Below are 15,324 nucleotides of genomic sequence, written 5' to 3' on the forward strand. Positions count from 1 at the left end.
ATAAATGTAGCGTGAAGACATCAGTACACTATAGTATAATGACATAGAATATCTAAGTCAGTGAAAATAATTCCCTGTGCCCTTGGACTGAATCCCTTGACCTGCAACTGCAAGACAGCATACGTTGTACTTGTCAATGTGTTACGTGTTAGTGGCAAGTAACTATGATAAAGTTTCTACACCTCTGTGTTATTCTATGGACTTTCATTAGTGTTGCTTTAATTCCCTCCCTTTTTTTTCTGGGTGCCTTCAATATTTCACCCATATCAATGATGGAAACAGCCATGTGAGGAAGGTATTGCTTTTGCACTGTATTGCTAATAATTCCCTGGGCTCTCTCTTAGCACCAGATTGAACCTGTGGGTGGAGAAAAAACACAGACTTGGAAATTACTTACCCTCCTTCTTCAGAGTATTTGTGACCAAAGGCAAGGATGTCAGATGCCCGGCCACTGCCATCACATATCACAACGGGAACAGGAGGAGTGTCTCGCAGGTACTCCAGAACGATGGAGATAACATTGGGACCTCCTTCCACAATGAGGGCCACCACTGGAACCCCTTGACCAATTCCTGGAGTAAAAGATAGAAACAAAAAAAAACCACAAAGAAAAAAGAAAAGGAACGAAAAATGCAAAGCCAGCAAAGCAAACAAAACATAACGGAAGAGAGAAAAAAAAATCAGACTGAAATTACTGCATAGTGACTGTACAGTGTTACGTCAGAGGAAAACAGCATTTAGAAAATAATAGATTTTAAGGACTGAAGGGACTAGAGTTGTCATCTTGTTGGTTCCACTGCATAAAAAAGGATTTTCTAGAACTACCTTCTGTTTTAAATACAATATTTATGGTTGAAATAGACCATGAATTTTTTAAAAGATGGAATCTTGGTTTGAAAGCATAGAGAAGCTACAACAATTCTTCCTAACATGTTCAGAGTTCTGACTTTGTTCTGACTTAGCTTGCTTGTAATCTAGATTTTGCATGCTGTCAGTTTCCAATCACTAGTTCTTTCAATAGCTTTGCTTGCTGTTTTAAAATACCCTATAAGATATTTTTGTTGCTATATCAGATGCATTTTAAGGTTGCAGCTGAATAGCCCTTTAAGTTTCTCTTTGATAAACTAAACATATTCTGTTACAAGTCAATGCAATACTTGTTTTCCAGTTCTAGTTGGTCTCCAAATTTTGCAGCATACTCCTTGATTTGCAGACCCCAAACTGGGGACATTGCTCTAGACAGAGCTGTACTAATGTTGAACTGGAGGAAAGACATATTCATTTTCAATACTTATAGTATAAATAGATGGGAGTCTTCTGCAAAAGCTGCAGCACAGACCTTGCCAGGAAAATCTTACAGATTTAGGGAAAGGCAAGCAGACACCAGGCTGGTGTTAACATGACTGAAAAAGCTTTTATGGTTGTCACTTCTTGACCAGTTGAGATTGGGGACATTCGAAAGGACTCAGGCGTAGAAGTAGTTGAAAATTTTTTATTAGCATTTTTTGCCACCAGAAAGACTTCTTCCTTTTAAACTAGCTCTTCCTAAGAAAAACTACATGTATTCTTTACAAAGTTTTGACATTTCACTGAAAAATAAAGAGAGTGTCCCAAACTGTTAGTAGTCAGGTTGGTAAGAGTTGCATGAGGCCAGGCAACAACAAGTTTTAATGTGACTGCCTCAGGTTTCCATTTAGAGTGAGGTCAGTCCACAGAAGCAAAGATAAGCCTGTGAGACTGGGACATTAAATCTGGTTAGATCCTCTAGAAACATTCACAAATCAAATGATTTTTGATAGTCCCAAAAATTTTTAAGGATTTGAATTACTGTCAAAAAATGAACTGTCCTTCCAAAAAGAAAAAAAAAACCAGTTCTTACATACACCAGCAAAATATTGTAAGCACCTCCTGAACCACTTCACAAGCAAACATTGTGTTTCCCAGAAAGACTCTCAGCATGCCTTGTTATGGCTGTATCTACTGTCGGTTTGCGGCTCTTTTATTATATAACTTAAGGAAAGTGCACAGTGTTTATTTAAGAAAACTATAAGCAGAGTTATAAAACCCAGGCTGATGAAAGAGTAAAAAGGGTAGAATATTACAAGGTGATTAACAGAATGATTTGCACAGAGCTCACTGGCTAATTTTTGTATTAATATTAAGGACTTCCCTGAATTACTACTCTATGTAATCATTAAGTTCTTTTGGTAGTTAAGTTCTTTTCAATGGTCTTAGTGGAAAAGCAGTTTTGGGGAACACAGTTAAATGAGGAAGGAAAATTAAGAACTTTACTTAAGAGTGAATTATAAGCTGCTGGTTAACCTGTCCTGCAGGTACTTCCAGTAACTTTAAGGGATTTAAGCTAAGGATGAATTTTGTTTGGCAAATTTGCATTGTTTACTTACTTTCATTTTAAGCATGCTTAAAATTGCATCCCTTAAAAGTGCATCCTAGATGTTAGCAATAAAAACCATTTTTAATGAGAATCTTACAAATAATATGATTTTATTCCCATATCAATACATTTGGTTGCAGTTGAGCATGCAGCAGAGAACCTCATGTCAAAGTCTGTCCAGGTTTTCCTTTGCTACTAGGCAACAAAAAAAAATGTTGTTTATAGTTATGTCCAGTACAAGAATGTTTTTGTAAGACAGTTACTATCAGAAGATGAATAAAAATTAAATTCTTGCTGCAGAGCATTTTTCTGTGTGATACTTCCCAAAATAATCACATGGGGCAGATCCAGAGAGACTCTCTTCTGTTAAAATTTTAATACAGAATTGGAAGGAGATATTTTATAACTTAATTTCTAGTTGTCTGACTAATGTAATGTTACCAAGATTTTTGAACTTTCTGTCAGTACTTGCTTATTCTTGTGTAGCTTTTCTTTATACCACACTGTATAGCCAATACTACCAGCATTTTTAGTTCTGCTGGTAGATTTTTAAGATAGGAGTTCTTGGTAGCTACATAAGGATTTCCCTTCACTGTTCTTGCTTCAGTCCTCCTTGCTCAAAAAACTGATCACAGAGCAGATCTAACATGAAATCTGACTAGGAGGCCCACAACTTCCTGAAATCTTACATATATCAACAATTCTCTTCAGCAGTGTAGTATTTTCCTCTGGAAACTTACTGGTAGGCCCATTTTATTTCATTATGGGCAAAAACCCCCGCAGTGGTGTATTTAAAAGCCTGATGCTAACATTTACCAAAGGTGGTCTTTTGTAAAGTATTTGCTATAATCCCATATATGAAATTGCTAGCAAAGCTGAATATAAGTGCACAGATTTGAAAGTATATAATTAATTAATGGGTAGAGTTGTATGTGGAACTGTACTACTACTGGAGTCTCTTGAAGAATTTAGCCTGATCCTATCATTATTATTAATGATTTCAAAACACTGGTACTGACATCTGCTAATAAGATACTGTTAAGAAGTATTTTCAGTAATGAGTCAAATTGGGTCTGGGTGACACTAAGGAATGAGTAATAGAAATGGAGGAAGTTTGCAGGGCAGGACGCAAAATCATTTACTTGGACATTAATAAATTCTGCTGTAAACTGGGAGCTGATTAGGGGGGAATATTAGAAAAAAGAAAGATGTGATCCAGTTGATCACAGGAAAACTGAGTCTTTGGTGTAGCAAGACCTTGAAGAAGGCACGTGTGATCCTGGAATACACACAGCAAAGCATTTTCAGTAGGAAATATAGGCACATTAGTGCCATTGTGCAAGACACTCATGAAATTCTATGCAAAATACTGTAGCTATGCTCACCCATGTTCAAAAAGAACAAACTGGAACAAATGGAGGAAAACTGAGCATATACTCCAAAAGGAGTATATGGGGAATGAAGACCCCATCTTACTAGACAAGATTAGGTGAGTTTGGCTCACCTAACTGAGCAAATTGAAGGGTGAAAGACAGTATGTCTGATTTTCCGCACGACATACAGCACATTGGCCATTAATAGTTTTGGATGGAGTTCAGAAGCTTTCTGGATATCAGAGGAGTAGAACCTTCACAGCCTTCTAGTAAGACTAAAGGGGAAAAATTTCTGAGTTTGGAGTGATGATGCTCAATAATCATTACAGATGCAGTCATTTTATGTATCTCAAACTGTTCCTAAAGCAGGTTCCTTCAGCCTACTGAAAGTTTGTGTGTATTCTGCTGGATATTGATCAGCTACATAATTCTATTAATATAAATAATAGTGGTTAGTCTATACAGCTGAGCTATTTTTGCCTTTTTGGACCAATGAACTGGTCATTTGAAAACATTTCTAAAATTCCTCTTGCATTATTTTTTTTTTTTAATTTTTTAAACTGCTATAATCACAATAGAGGCATGGCACACAACAGTTCTCTGCAGGTTATGTTTCACAATGGTGAAACTATAGCTAATCAGTTGTGTTTCACTATGGTTAATCAGATGGTATTTTTTCTGTTCCCTGATCCTGTAGAAATATATCCAGCATGAAAACAATCTTCTAATTTGAGGCTAGTAAAACAAAGCAACTTCTTTCCATATCCACTGTTTAATGAAACTTTGTAGCTTTGAATTAAAAAAAAAAGCTCATGTGAACCTTAATTTATGACATACAATTAAGTTCCAGATTGAAACGCAACTCTTTCAACTATTCTGGTATATTTCTTTGTGAAAAAGAAAAGCTTTAAAACACAAAGTGGATTTCTACATCTCCTTTTCCTTTTGAAAATCCTCCCTGAGTGTCTGCAGGTAGAATTTTCTTTCCCTGTTATTTGCATTGTTCTTCTTAAATAATTTTGGTTTGGAAAATATATTGTTTCTTTAGTTCAGAGGGAAAATTAAAAAGTCAATTTCTGGAATTAGATGTAATAATTTTAAGACCAGTTAATTATACTTTTTTGTTATTTCTTCAGACTACAACCACTTCTGGCTTTCAGGAAAGCTTTCTAGACTACAGCTGTCTGAATCCTAATGTTATGAGATTTATGATGATTAATTGTTGAGCAGTGATGGTATCCACAGTGTGTGAAAGGAAGTCCGTAGACATGGGAAAGAAAAGTCATGTCTGCTTGAGTATCATAAATTTGAGAAAGAGGGTAAATAGGAATTATCACATTCTCAGTTTTCTATGATGTTCCCAATCACATTTAAATTATTTCTGACATTGTATTTGTTTCAGAATAAATGCTTAGCTCCTTATTCCAAAGAAGTCTGCATCTCCATAACTCTCAGGGAAAACACAGAGCAGATTTAAATTAAAATTTTACATGGTTTGATACCAAAAATCCTGGATGCATCTTTGCTGCTAAATATTAGGAATTTGGAAATTAATGCAGAGGGTCTGTAGAAAAAATTCAGTGGGTAGGAAGACATTGACTAACTATTCCTGATTAGATATTACCACTGCACTTGCTAACAATTTTGCATCTCTGAAACTGACAACTGACCATACCTTGTCTTACTGTAACATCAGATCAATTTGAAAAATGTTGGCATGTGATGCTAATAAGACAGAACCTCTGACTTTGGGAAAAAGGTAGCTGATAGACTTCTCTTTAACAGGTAATCGAAGTATTGTTCCTTTTAGATCTCTGTATCTCCTTAGGTATGTAAGAATCAGAAATTCTCTGCAAGAGCACTATTTCTTCTTGTGCACGCGCATTACATGATAGTCTGCAAAGAAGGGGCTGGATATGCCTGATAGAGACACAGAGACCCTCTTGTTTCAGCCACTTCATTCAGAAGGAGAACGTCAGGCTGCGAGGTGAGATGCTAAACCTGAAGGTAATACATTCCTTAGAAAGCCAAGAACATCATCATTATAAAAAGAGTTTCTTGCCTGAGTTGAGATTGTCAGAATGGAGGGAATGCTGAAACAAAACCATGCTGATGAAAAACTGGACTACATTACCAGGGCTGCTGTCTCCTACCACACATCCAGAAGGTGGGAACTTTGTGCCAAGTGTTAAAAAGGACAGTCCAATAAATCAACAAGCAAGAAGTTTTCCCTTGATGTTTTTTTGTGGGGTTTACCATGAAATTGCCCTAGTCTGGGCAAAACTAAAGATAGCACTTATCTTGCTGGACTATCTCCAGCAACACTGCTGTTTTCACCAAGTACTCTAAAAGTAAACAACCTTAGAAACTGTGTGTTTCACATTTTATGAACTAGAAGGAGAGCAGCAGTAATACACTCCACTGAATTGTTGTCCATTCTGAAACTGCAGATATCCCTTTTCAGTACAGGGCAATGCATTATTATAATTTTCAGGAAAGACTCTCAATCACTGGTGGTGTTTTTCAAAAACAGAAAAAGACCAATTAATTTTCACAGATCTAGATATTTTTTTCTGTTTCTTAGAAGGCACTAAATGACATGTTACTCAGCTTTTTTTTCTATCCTTTGTAGAGAAAGACTCGTCCTCTTTTAAATTCAAGGTAATTATTTTTAAGTACCTGAAAAATTGTGGTGTTTTCCAGCCATCTGATAGTTACATGCAGGATTTATTTTTAAATTTACTCAGTTTTGTTGTTTTTTCAGAATTTCTAGGATGACCTTGAGTTTCAGCAAATCTTTTCCTTTTTCCTTTTGGAAGATGGAGAAACCGTCTTGTCTAGCAGTGTATCTGTAGACTTGAGATTATTGTGTTATCACTGTGAGGTTTATCACTGTGAGGTTTATCACTTGGTTAACTATGCTCACATTTCAAGATGGTAAAGGTCTGATCCCAAAATCAAAGGTCTTCCTTCTTAAAAATGATCTCAGAATTTTTATTCTGTATTATTGAAAGCAGTTCATAACCCAGAGAGGAGATTTCTTTTTCTCAGATTTTCAAAGGAAATATTCTGCTTGTATTCAAGAGCAGGTATACGTGAAACATCTCACACAAACTTGCATATTACTATTTCTCATTTAGTTAGGTTTCCATCTCACATATTGAAGTTGTAGCATTCCTGCTATAAGTGCAAAAATGACAGGTCGTCTCTCATAACTGAATTAATAGAATACAGACAAAACTGTTTTTATTTTCATTTTATATAATGATTCATCTAAAAAGAAGAAGAAATAGTACCAAAGATCTGGGAGTTAAAATTAGTTCTCTGAGGCTTATCACTACCTTAACTTCTAAACCAAAACTTGTATTTGAAGCATCTCAGTAAGCATAGTATTTTTCAGGGTAGACTAGATGGCTAAATGTTTCACTAGTGTCAGCTATTGTGGGTATTGTTGGTGCAATATTGTAAATTAGACTGCAATATTGTACGAAAGATTTATGCAGCAGAACCTAAAGCTTCATTACTGTGTTATTGCCTTTGTGGCCAGCCAGTGAGAGACTTTCCAGGAATTGTGATTCCAGGAAGGTACATACATACCAGAACATTTGTCCTGATATGCACCAGTGGCAACTTGTAGCCCTTGATGTTATTATACAGAAAAATAATCCTATTTTTCTCTTGACACAGTGGTAGTGCATGAACATGTAAGTTAAAACAGTAAACTAGAAGAAGTGAATTAATTCAGAAATGGAAGCCAGGAGAAACTGCATAACACCTGTCCTGCGTGAAAAGGGATTTTTAAAAATCTACCATGCTTTGCACAAGCCCTACTTTGTTTTCCCAGTTCTTGGAAAAACATGAATATTTTATACTGTGAGTATATTTATAAATAATCTATAACCACGGTATAAATTATTACTAATTCTTTTTATGAAGAGCTAAACATGAGTTACCCAGTTTTTTATAGACCAACAAGTGAATAAAATGCCTCATTTACTACAAAATGCATTTACTACTCGTGTTTTTAAGTGTGCTTATAAGAGTAACTGGGACTTATCAGTATGTTAAGTACAATTTCTAAGTTCACCCCTGAGATCAGTGCAAATAAAACTGAGAGACTATATTTCACTAAACCTGAAAGAAATGTCTCTAATTTCTACATCTTAACACTAGGTGGTAGTAGGTGTATCTGAACTGATTTCCTGCTGTTCACCTTTGCTCCTTTATCAGGTCAGACATGTTGGTGTGGGTTCCCCTATGTTCATTTTAATTTGGAAATTTTGGCTCAAGAATTGGATTTGTTTGGCATGTTGGGGCCCATGGCTGTCTCACTGGAGAAGCTACTGTACAATGGTTGGCACAGAAGCGGTGTACAGCTGGAAAGCTATATCATATCTCCCACACAACGTGCAGCTGGATGCAATGGAAGGACTTAAGGCTTATGGTGCACATAAGACAGAGTCACTGTGGACATACCCAGTGAGTCAAAACTGTCCCAAGGGGTGGAGGGGAGTAAGCCTCCATGGACCTACACACAGTGCATTTGCAGTCAGACTGACATGCTTGTCTGAGATCATCGATACAGTGTGAAGATCTGTCCCTGAAGAATAACCATGAGCAGGTCAAAAGCTTATGGGTAAGAATCAGAGACCGAGGCAACAAAGGGACCCTTGTGGTTGGTGTCTACTGCAGGCTGCCCAATCAAGGGGAGCCTACTGATGAAGCCTTCTTACTCCAGCTACAGGAGGCTTTGTACTCACAGGCCCTTGTCCGACTGGGGGACTTCAACCACCCTGACATCTGCTGGAAAAGTGGCACAGCAAGCTGAGGGCAATCCAGGAGATTCCTAGAATGCATTGAGGATAACTTCTTAGGCCAGGTAATAGACTCCCCTACTTGAGGGGATGCAGTACTGGACCTGATGGTCACCAATGCAAGTGAGCTCATCAGTGATGTCATGACTGGAGGCAGCCTGGGCTGCAGTGATCATGCATTGGTGGAGTTCACACTCCTGAGGGATATGGGAAAAGTGAAGAGTATAGTCAGGACCCTAAATTTTAAGAAAGCAAAATTCCAGCCCTTCAGGAGTTAGTCATCAGGACCCCCTGGGAAATGGTCCTCACAGAGAAGGGCAACAAAGCCAGTGAAGGGTCTGGAGAGCAAGTCTTATGAGGAGAGGTTGAGGGAAATGGGTTTGTTTAGTCTGGAGAAGAGGAGGCTGAGGGGAGACCTTATCACTCTCTACAACTACCTGAAAGGAGGTCGTAGCAAGGTGGGTGTTGGTCTCTTCCCCCAGGTCAGTAGCGACAGAACAAGAGGAAATGGTCTCAAGCTGCATCAGGGGAGGTTCATATTGGATATTGGGAAAAATTTCTTTCCTGAAAGAATGGTCAGACATTGGAAGAGGCTGCCCAGAGAGGTGGTTGTGTTCACTGGAGGCGTTTAAAAGATGTGTAGACATGGCAGTTCAGGGCATGGTTTAGGAGACATGGTAGTGTTGGGTTGGTAGTTGGATTTGATGATCCTAGAGGTCTTTTCCAACCTTAATAATTCTATGATTCTATGAACAGAACAGAGCTGGCAGATCTTTAAGGATGCGTTCCATACAGTGCAAGAGCTCTCAGCCCCCAGGTGTAAGAAATCAGGCAAGGAAGGGAAGAGACAACTAAAGTGCAAGAGGGAACTGCACAGACAGTGGAAGCAGGGACAGGTATCCTGGAAAAATATAGGGACATTGCCCGGTTGTGTAGGGATGGGGTCAGGAGGACCAAGGCACAGCTGGAGCTAAACTTGGCAAGGGATGCAAAGGATAATGAGAAGGGTAGTTAAAGAAGGCGTAGTCCTCCTGATGAACAAGAATGGCAACCTAGTATCAACAGACGAGGAGTAGGTTGATGTACTCAACAATGTTTTTGCCTCATTCTTCACTGGTAGCCTCTCTCCTCACTCCTCCTGAGTTGACGGACCACAAGATGGAGACCAGGAAGGTAAAGCCCCTCCCACTTTAAGGGAAGATCAGGTTCACGACCACCTGAGGATCCTGAACATACACAAGTCTCAGGGACGCTGTGAGATGCATCCTAGAGTCCTGAGGGAATTGGCTGATGTAGTTGCCAAGCCACTCTCCATGATATTTGAAAAGGCATGGCAGTCAGGTGAAGTCCCCAGAGACTGGAAGAAGGGAAACATTGCATTAATTTTTTAAAGGGGTAGAAAAGAGGACACTGGGAACTACCAACCTGTCAGCCTCACCTCTGTGCCTGGGAAGATCATGGAACAGATCCTCTTAGAAGCTATGCTAAAGCACATGGAGGACAGGGAGGTGATTCGAGGCAGCCAGCATGGCTTCACCAAGGGCAACTCTTGCCTGACCAAGATAATGACCTTCTATGATGGAGTGACTACATCAGTGGACAAGGGAAGAGCCATGGGTGTCATCTATCTGGACTTCTGTAAGGCCTTTGACACGGTGCCCCCCAGCATCCTCCTTTCTAAATGGGGGAGATACAGATTTGATGGGTGAACTGTTTGGTGGATAAGGAATTGGTTGGATGGTTGCATCCAGAGGGTAGTGGTCAACAGCTTGATATCCAAATGGAGACCAGTGACAAGTGGTGTCCCTCACGGGTCTGTAATGGGACCAGTGCTGTTCAATATTTTTCATCAATGACATAGACTGTGAGATAATGTGCACCCTCAGCAAGTTTGCAAATGACACCAAGCTGAGTGGTGCAGTTGGCATGCCTGAAGGATGGGATGGCATCCAAAGAGACCTGGACAAGCTGGAGAGGTGGGCCTGTGAGAACCTCATGAGGTTCAAAAAGGCCAAGTGCAGGGTCCTGCACCTGGGTCCGGGCAACCCCCAATATCAATACGGGCTGGGGGATGAAGGGACTGAGAGCAGCTCTGCAGAGAAGCACTTCGGGGTACTGGGGGATGAAAAGCTGGACATGAGCTGACAATGTGCACTTGAAGCCCAGAAGGCCAACTGTATCCTGGGCTGCATCAAAAGAAGTGTGTCCAGCAGGTCTAGGGAAGTGAGTACTCCAGGTGAGTACCTGGAGTACTGTGTCCAGCTCTGGAGCCCTCGGCACAGGAATGACATGGGCCTGTTGGAGTGGGTCTAGAGGAGGGCCACAAAAATGATCCAAGGGCTGGAGCACCTCTCCTATGAGGACAGGCTGAGAGAGCTGGGGTTGTACAGCCTGGAGAAGAGAAGGCTGTGGGGAGACCTTATTGTGGCCTTCCAGTACTTAAAGGGGGGCTATAGCAAAGATGGGGGTAACCTCTTTAGCAAGGCCTGTTGTGACAGGACAAAGGGTAATGGTTTTAAACTAAAGGAGGGTAGATTTAGACTGTATATAAGGAAAAAAATTTTTATAGTGAGGGTGGTGAAACACTGGCACAGGTTGACCAGGGAGGTTCTCGAGGCCCCATCCCTGGAAACACTCAAGGTCAGGTTGGATGGGGCTCTGAGCAACCTGATCTAGTTGAAGATGTCCCTACACAGTGCAGGGGGGTTGTACTAGATAACGTCTAAAGGTCTCTTCCAACCCAAAGCATTCTATGATTCTATAATGAGATAATGGACTTCTAACAGTAGAAAGATTCTATGACAGGATTTATATTCATTTCAGACCTCTAACTTGTATATGTACTGCAAAAGATCTACCGTTCATGGGCAACAGCTACCTTTCTACCTGCAAAATTCTTTTAGGACAATGGCCTTTGTAAGGGGTAAACTTAATGCTTTCTTAGTGACTGACAAATACAGTCATAAAATTGAAGTCCAAAAATATAAATCAACACATCTATACATGTTAGTGTGCCTGTAAGTGTTTGCACTCTGCCCTCAAAGGTATGTATATAGACCATTTTGCACAGGCTCTTCAGCACAAATGCCCCATAGGCTTCCTGAAAGTGAAGTCTTTATATCCTTCCATGTGCAGAAGTAAAATTAATTTGCATGCATAGCCAGATAATTTTAAACCCTTCCTGTCATGTACAATTTGATGTAATGAGGACCTCTGTTTCTTCCAGATTTTCCTGTGTTTCTAGTTTGCTTTATGGAGAAAATCTTTGGGTTGTTTTTTTTTTAAAATGTTGTTCCAGCTAATGGAAAGTACTCCTTTATTATAAGGAACGAATCACCACATTTTCCCAAAGATATTAAGAAAAATTTCTCTCTGACCTTTGGTCTTTTAACTAAGTGCCTGTTAACCAGGACCGCAGCTTCCTTTGCACATACAACTTCAGGAACTTTGTGCTATCTGCACCTCTGGAGTTAAAAACTCCCTCAGCTCCAGGATTGTTTCACAAGCCCTATGCTGGTGCCTCTCTCTTACCTGACAAATTGCTGCTCTTGCTAGCCAGCAACTATTTGTGTTGCTCTGAGGTATGACCCAATCCCACCCCTGGCTGCAGCCTAATCATTTAAGGGCCCGGTTGTGGTGGATAACTGGCTTAAGCCTTAGTCAACTGTAACTGTAAATGTAAAGGAAAATGGCCAGCATGGGAAAACAAGTAGGAATATGCTTTCTTTTAGCATACTGAATATAATAATCCCTACCCTTACAGATATGATACTGCTCATATACATTCACACAGAACTACATGATATGATGATCAAACCAAGAAATTTCATAAATACAAGTTTTTAAAATGGCAAAAAACTCCATAAATACAAGTTGTTACCAACTTGGCCTTGAAGTTAAAACTTGGGTTCAGAGGTTTATATAATCTTAACACAAATGCACTCTGAACATATTTACCACAACTTTATTAGCAATAAGTATCTTGATACTCACTCTAATTTGGTAAATTCTAACCAGTACATCTTGGTTTGGCTACAAATCTTTTGGATGTGTAACAACTGAAAAAAGACTACGCTGCATTTGAATGCTATGTGGATGAATACTTACTAAATTGAAATGAAAAATTAATAAAAATTTATGTAATTACAAATTTATACACGTCATACTACTAGCTAAGAATAAAAACACCAAAATCACCCTGCACATGTGGGCCTCTACTCCTAAAGCAAGTGCCAGTGTAACAAATCCTTAATTTTCACACATCAAACAGATGACGTGTTTCCCAGGTACAGGCTATTTATTCAAGACATGAGGTTCAGGACTTTTTAATGCAAGGATTTTTTATCAGTGGCATTTAGTGGAAAATCCTATTTAATTGTCAATGGGAGACTGACAAAACGTTAAGTTCAACAAAAATGTTCGAGTGCTTCAACACTTTTGAACTACATTTTGATAAGATCTGATCTTAGATTTAACCTAAATTTGTGAGATGAACTATGATTCTTGAGTGGAGATCAGCTAATAAATATTAATCATTCACATCTGAGACAAGGCAAAATACCATTTCTTTCTGAGTTTTTTGCAGAGTTTGAGGCTTATGGTGTCTTTAAACTCAAGTTGGAACTTAGGGATTCTGGGAACTTAAAGAAAACCAAAGGAAGTTCTTTGCTCAAGAATTGTTTTAACAGTCCAACTTGCAGGCCACTGCTATATTTCATGGGACTAGCAGAGTATGCAGCAATGTGTTGCATCAGCAAAGGCTGAAAGAAACACACCACATAAAATCTGTGGCTTTCAGAAGCATTTTGGTCCAAGTGTTTGCATAGCACTTGGATATCCTAGTGAGAGGTACTTACACAGAATGAATAAACAGTTAAATATGGTCTGGAATTTTAGTAAGCGGAAGTCCACCCAGCATGAGCTTAAAAGTTTGAGGAAAGTAATTTTTAATTTCTGAGCTAATATTTGCCTTACAGTAACACAGAGTCAACAGATATTGCTCTTTGGTTGTTAACAAGTATGTCTAACCACATGGTAAGTGCTGCTTAAATAGATTTAAAGTGCTATTGGATTTACAACAGTCTTTAAAAAGTTTGCCCACACACATATATCTGCTTCACCTTTGGACATCTCTGTGGTACTCTCTATGGTCCCAACTGCCTCAGAAAGGCTAAGTGATAACAGAGAACATCCTGAAATAATCCAGATCCTTCCTATCAGGTTACACTGAAATAACATTACAGCTGCTTCTTTTCAGGCTATTGTTTTCAGCCTTCAGGCCCTTTTGCAAACACCTCCTGATGCATAGGAAAGAATTTTGGCTCAAATATCAATATCAATAGCAAATAGATAAGATTACCTGCATATACAATGGACCTGCTTCCTGCCGCTCGGCAAATCACAGCTGCAGTATACTTACCACAACAATTACGTTATTAACTACTAAGTGAACATGACTGGAAAAACGGCAACGTAGCTTGCCTTCACAGGATGATGGAGACGGATGCTGGGTCTTATTATCCAGAGAGACAGGAACATCCCCCAGATGCCACAACAAGCTCAAACTTAATTTCACACAGTTTCATTTCTTACAGTCAGATCTCCCTTTTCCTCACCCCTTATCTCCAGTATCTCCCCCAGAGCAGAACCAGTTACTACTTATTCCAGTCATGGCAAAGATAAGAGAGATATTTGTTTTAGTCCTTGAAAGGACTGTTCAGTAATAAGAGCAGAGAAACCTATAGATTAAAAAGAAAAAAAAAAAAAAGGAGCCCAAACTAATTCTAACCTCTTTTGAACTTTAACAGTTTTCTATTTTCATAAATTAAGTGGAAATTCCACTTGTTCAGAGGCTCATTACATGCCCTATGTCTAGAGAAATCAAAGTGACCTGGTAAGACAATAAAATAAATTCTAAGAAAATTTGCTATCTTTCTCAAGTTCAGAGAACTAAAGGATTATGTGTGACAGAATGACACAAACCCACTACTAATAAAGGAAAGCTCACAACCATTTGAATTATTCTTGCTTTTCAATTTATTTTTTTACTTTTCTTCTGCCATTGGCTCATTGAATCTGATTTGCTATAATTTCTTTTTTCTTTTTCATGCTTTCCAACCACTTTTTTCTTTTACATGCTTTCCAACCATATTTTAAAATTACTATTATAAATTTTATTTTGTTCAGCTTTATTGCTTCCTTTGTAGTTTGTGTTCATTCCCTTTTTTCCTTGTTATGGTCACTTCTATTCTGCGTTCTCAGCTTTCTAATATCCTTTCTGGTATCCCAATCACACTTTCCCTTCCTCTCTGTCTCCTTGTGTCTAATCCATAATCCCCTTTCATCTCCTCTATTATTAATTCCCCTCTTTACTAAGAGTACGATGCCGTTTCATTTGTCCCAGCCTGTTCTCTTTTCTCTTCTGCCTCATCTCAGTACTTTCACTCTCATTTTTATTTGTTCAGTGCTCCTACCCCATCTGTCTAGATCTACCTAGTGATGTATCTGCCATCCTACAAGATGTGGCATTGACAGACAAATCTGTGGACCTGACACCAGGACTAATACTAAAAACTTCACCAAAGGACATCAAGGATGGTTACAAGAAAAACTGATGAAAATTTTGCGATGCCTTCTTTTGATTTTCAACCGTGTCTGCAAAAGAACAAATTTTAGACAGTTCTTAGAACAGGCAAGACATGGGAAGAGACTAAACCCTCTGTGAGCCTCACAAGCCAGTAAC

At 39.0% G+C, this 15,324-nt stretch overlaps 1 protein-coding gene across 1 annotated transcript in view; it reads right to left on the reverse strand.

The window, feature by feature from the left end:
* Positions 1–15,324, reverse strand: part of TRPM3 (transient receptor potential cation channel subfamily M member 3) — a 452,616-nt gene that overhangs the window by 100,696 nt on the left and 336,596 nt on the right. Inside the window, exon 7 of the mRNA XM_075078767.1 lies at positions 398–572. Coding sequence (XP_074934868.1) covers positions 398–572 — 175 coding nt within the window. The remainder of the gene's footprint in view (positions 1–397; positions 573–15,324) is intronic.

The sequence above is a fragment of the Phalacrocorax aristotelis genome, chromosome Z (genome assembly GCF_949628215.1).
Source record: "Phalacrocorax aristotelis chromosome Z, bGulAri2.1, whole genome shotgun sequence".
NCBI lineage: Eukaryota > Metazoa > Chordata > Aves > Suliformes > Phalacrocoracidae > Phalacrocorax > Phalacrocorax aristotelis.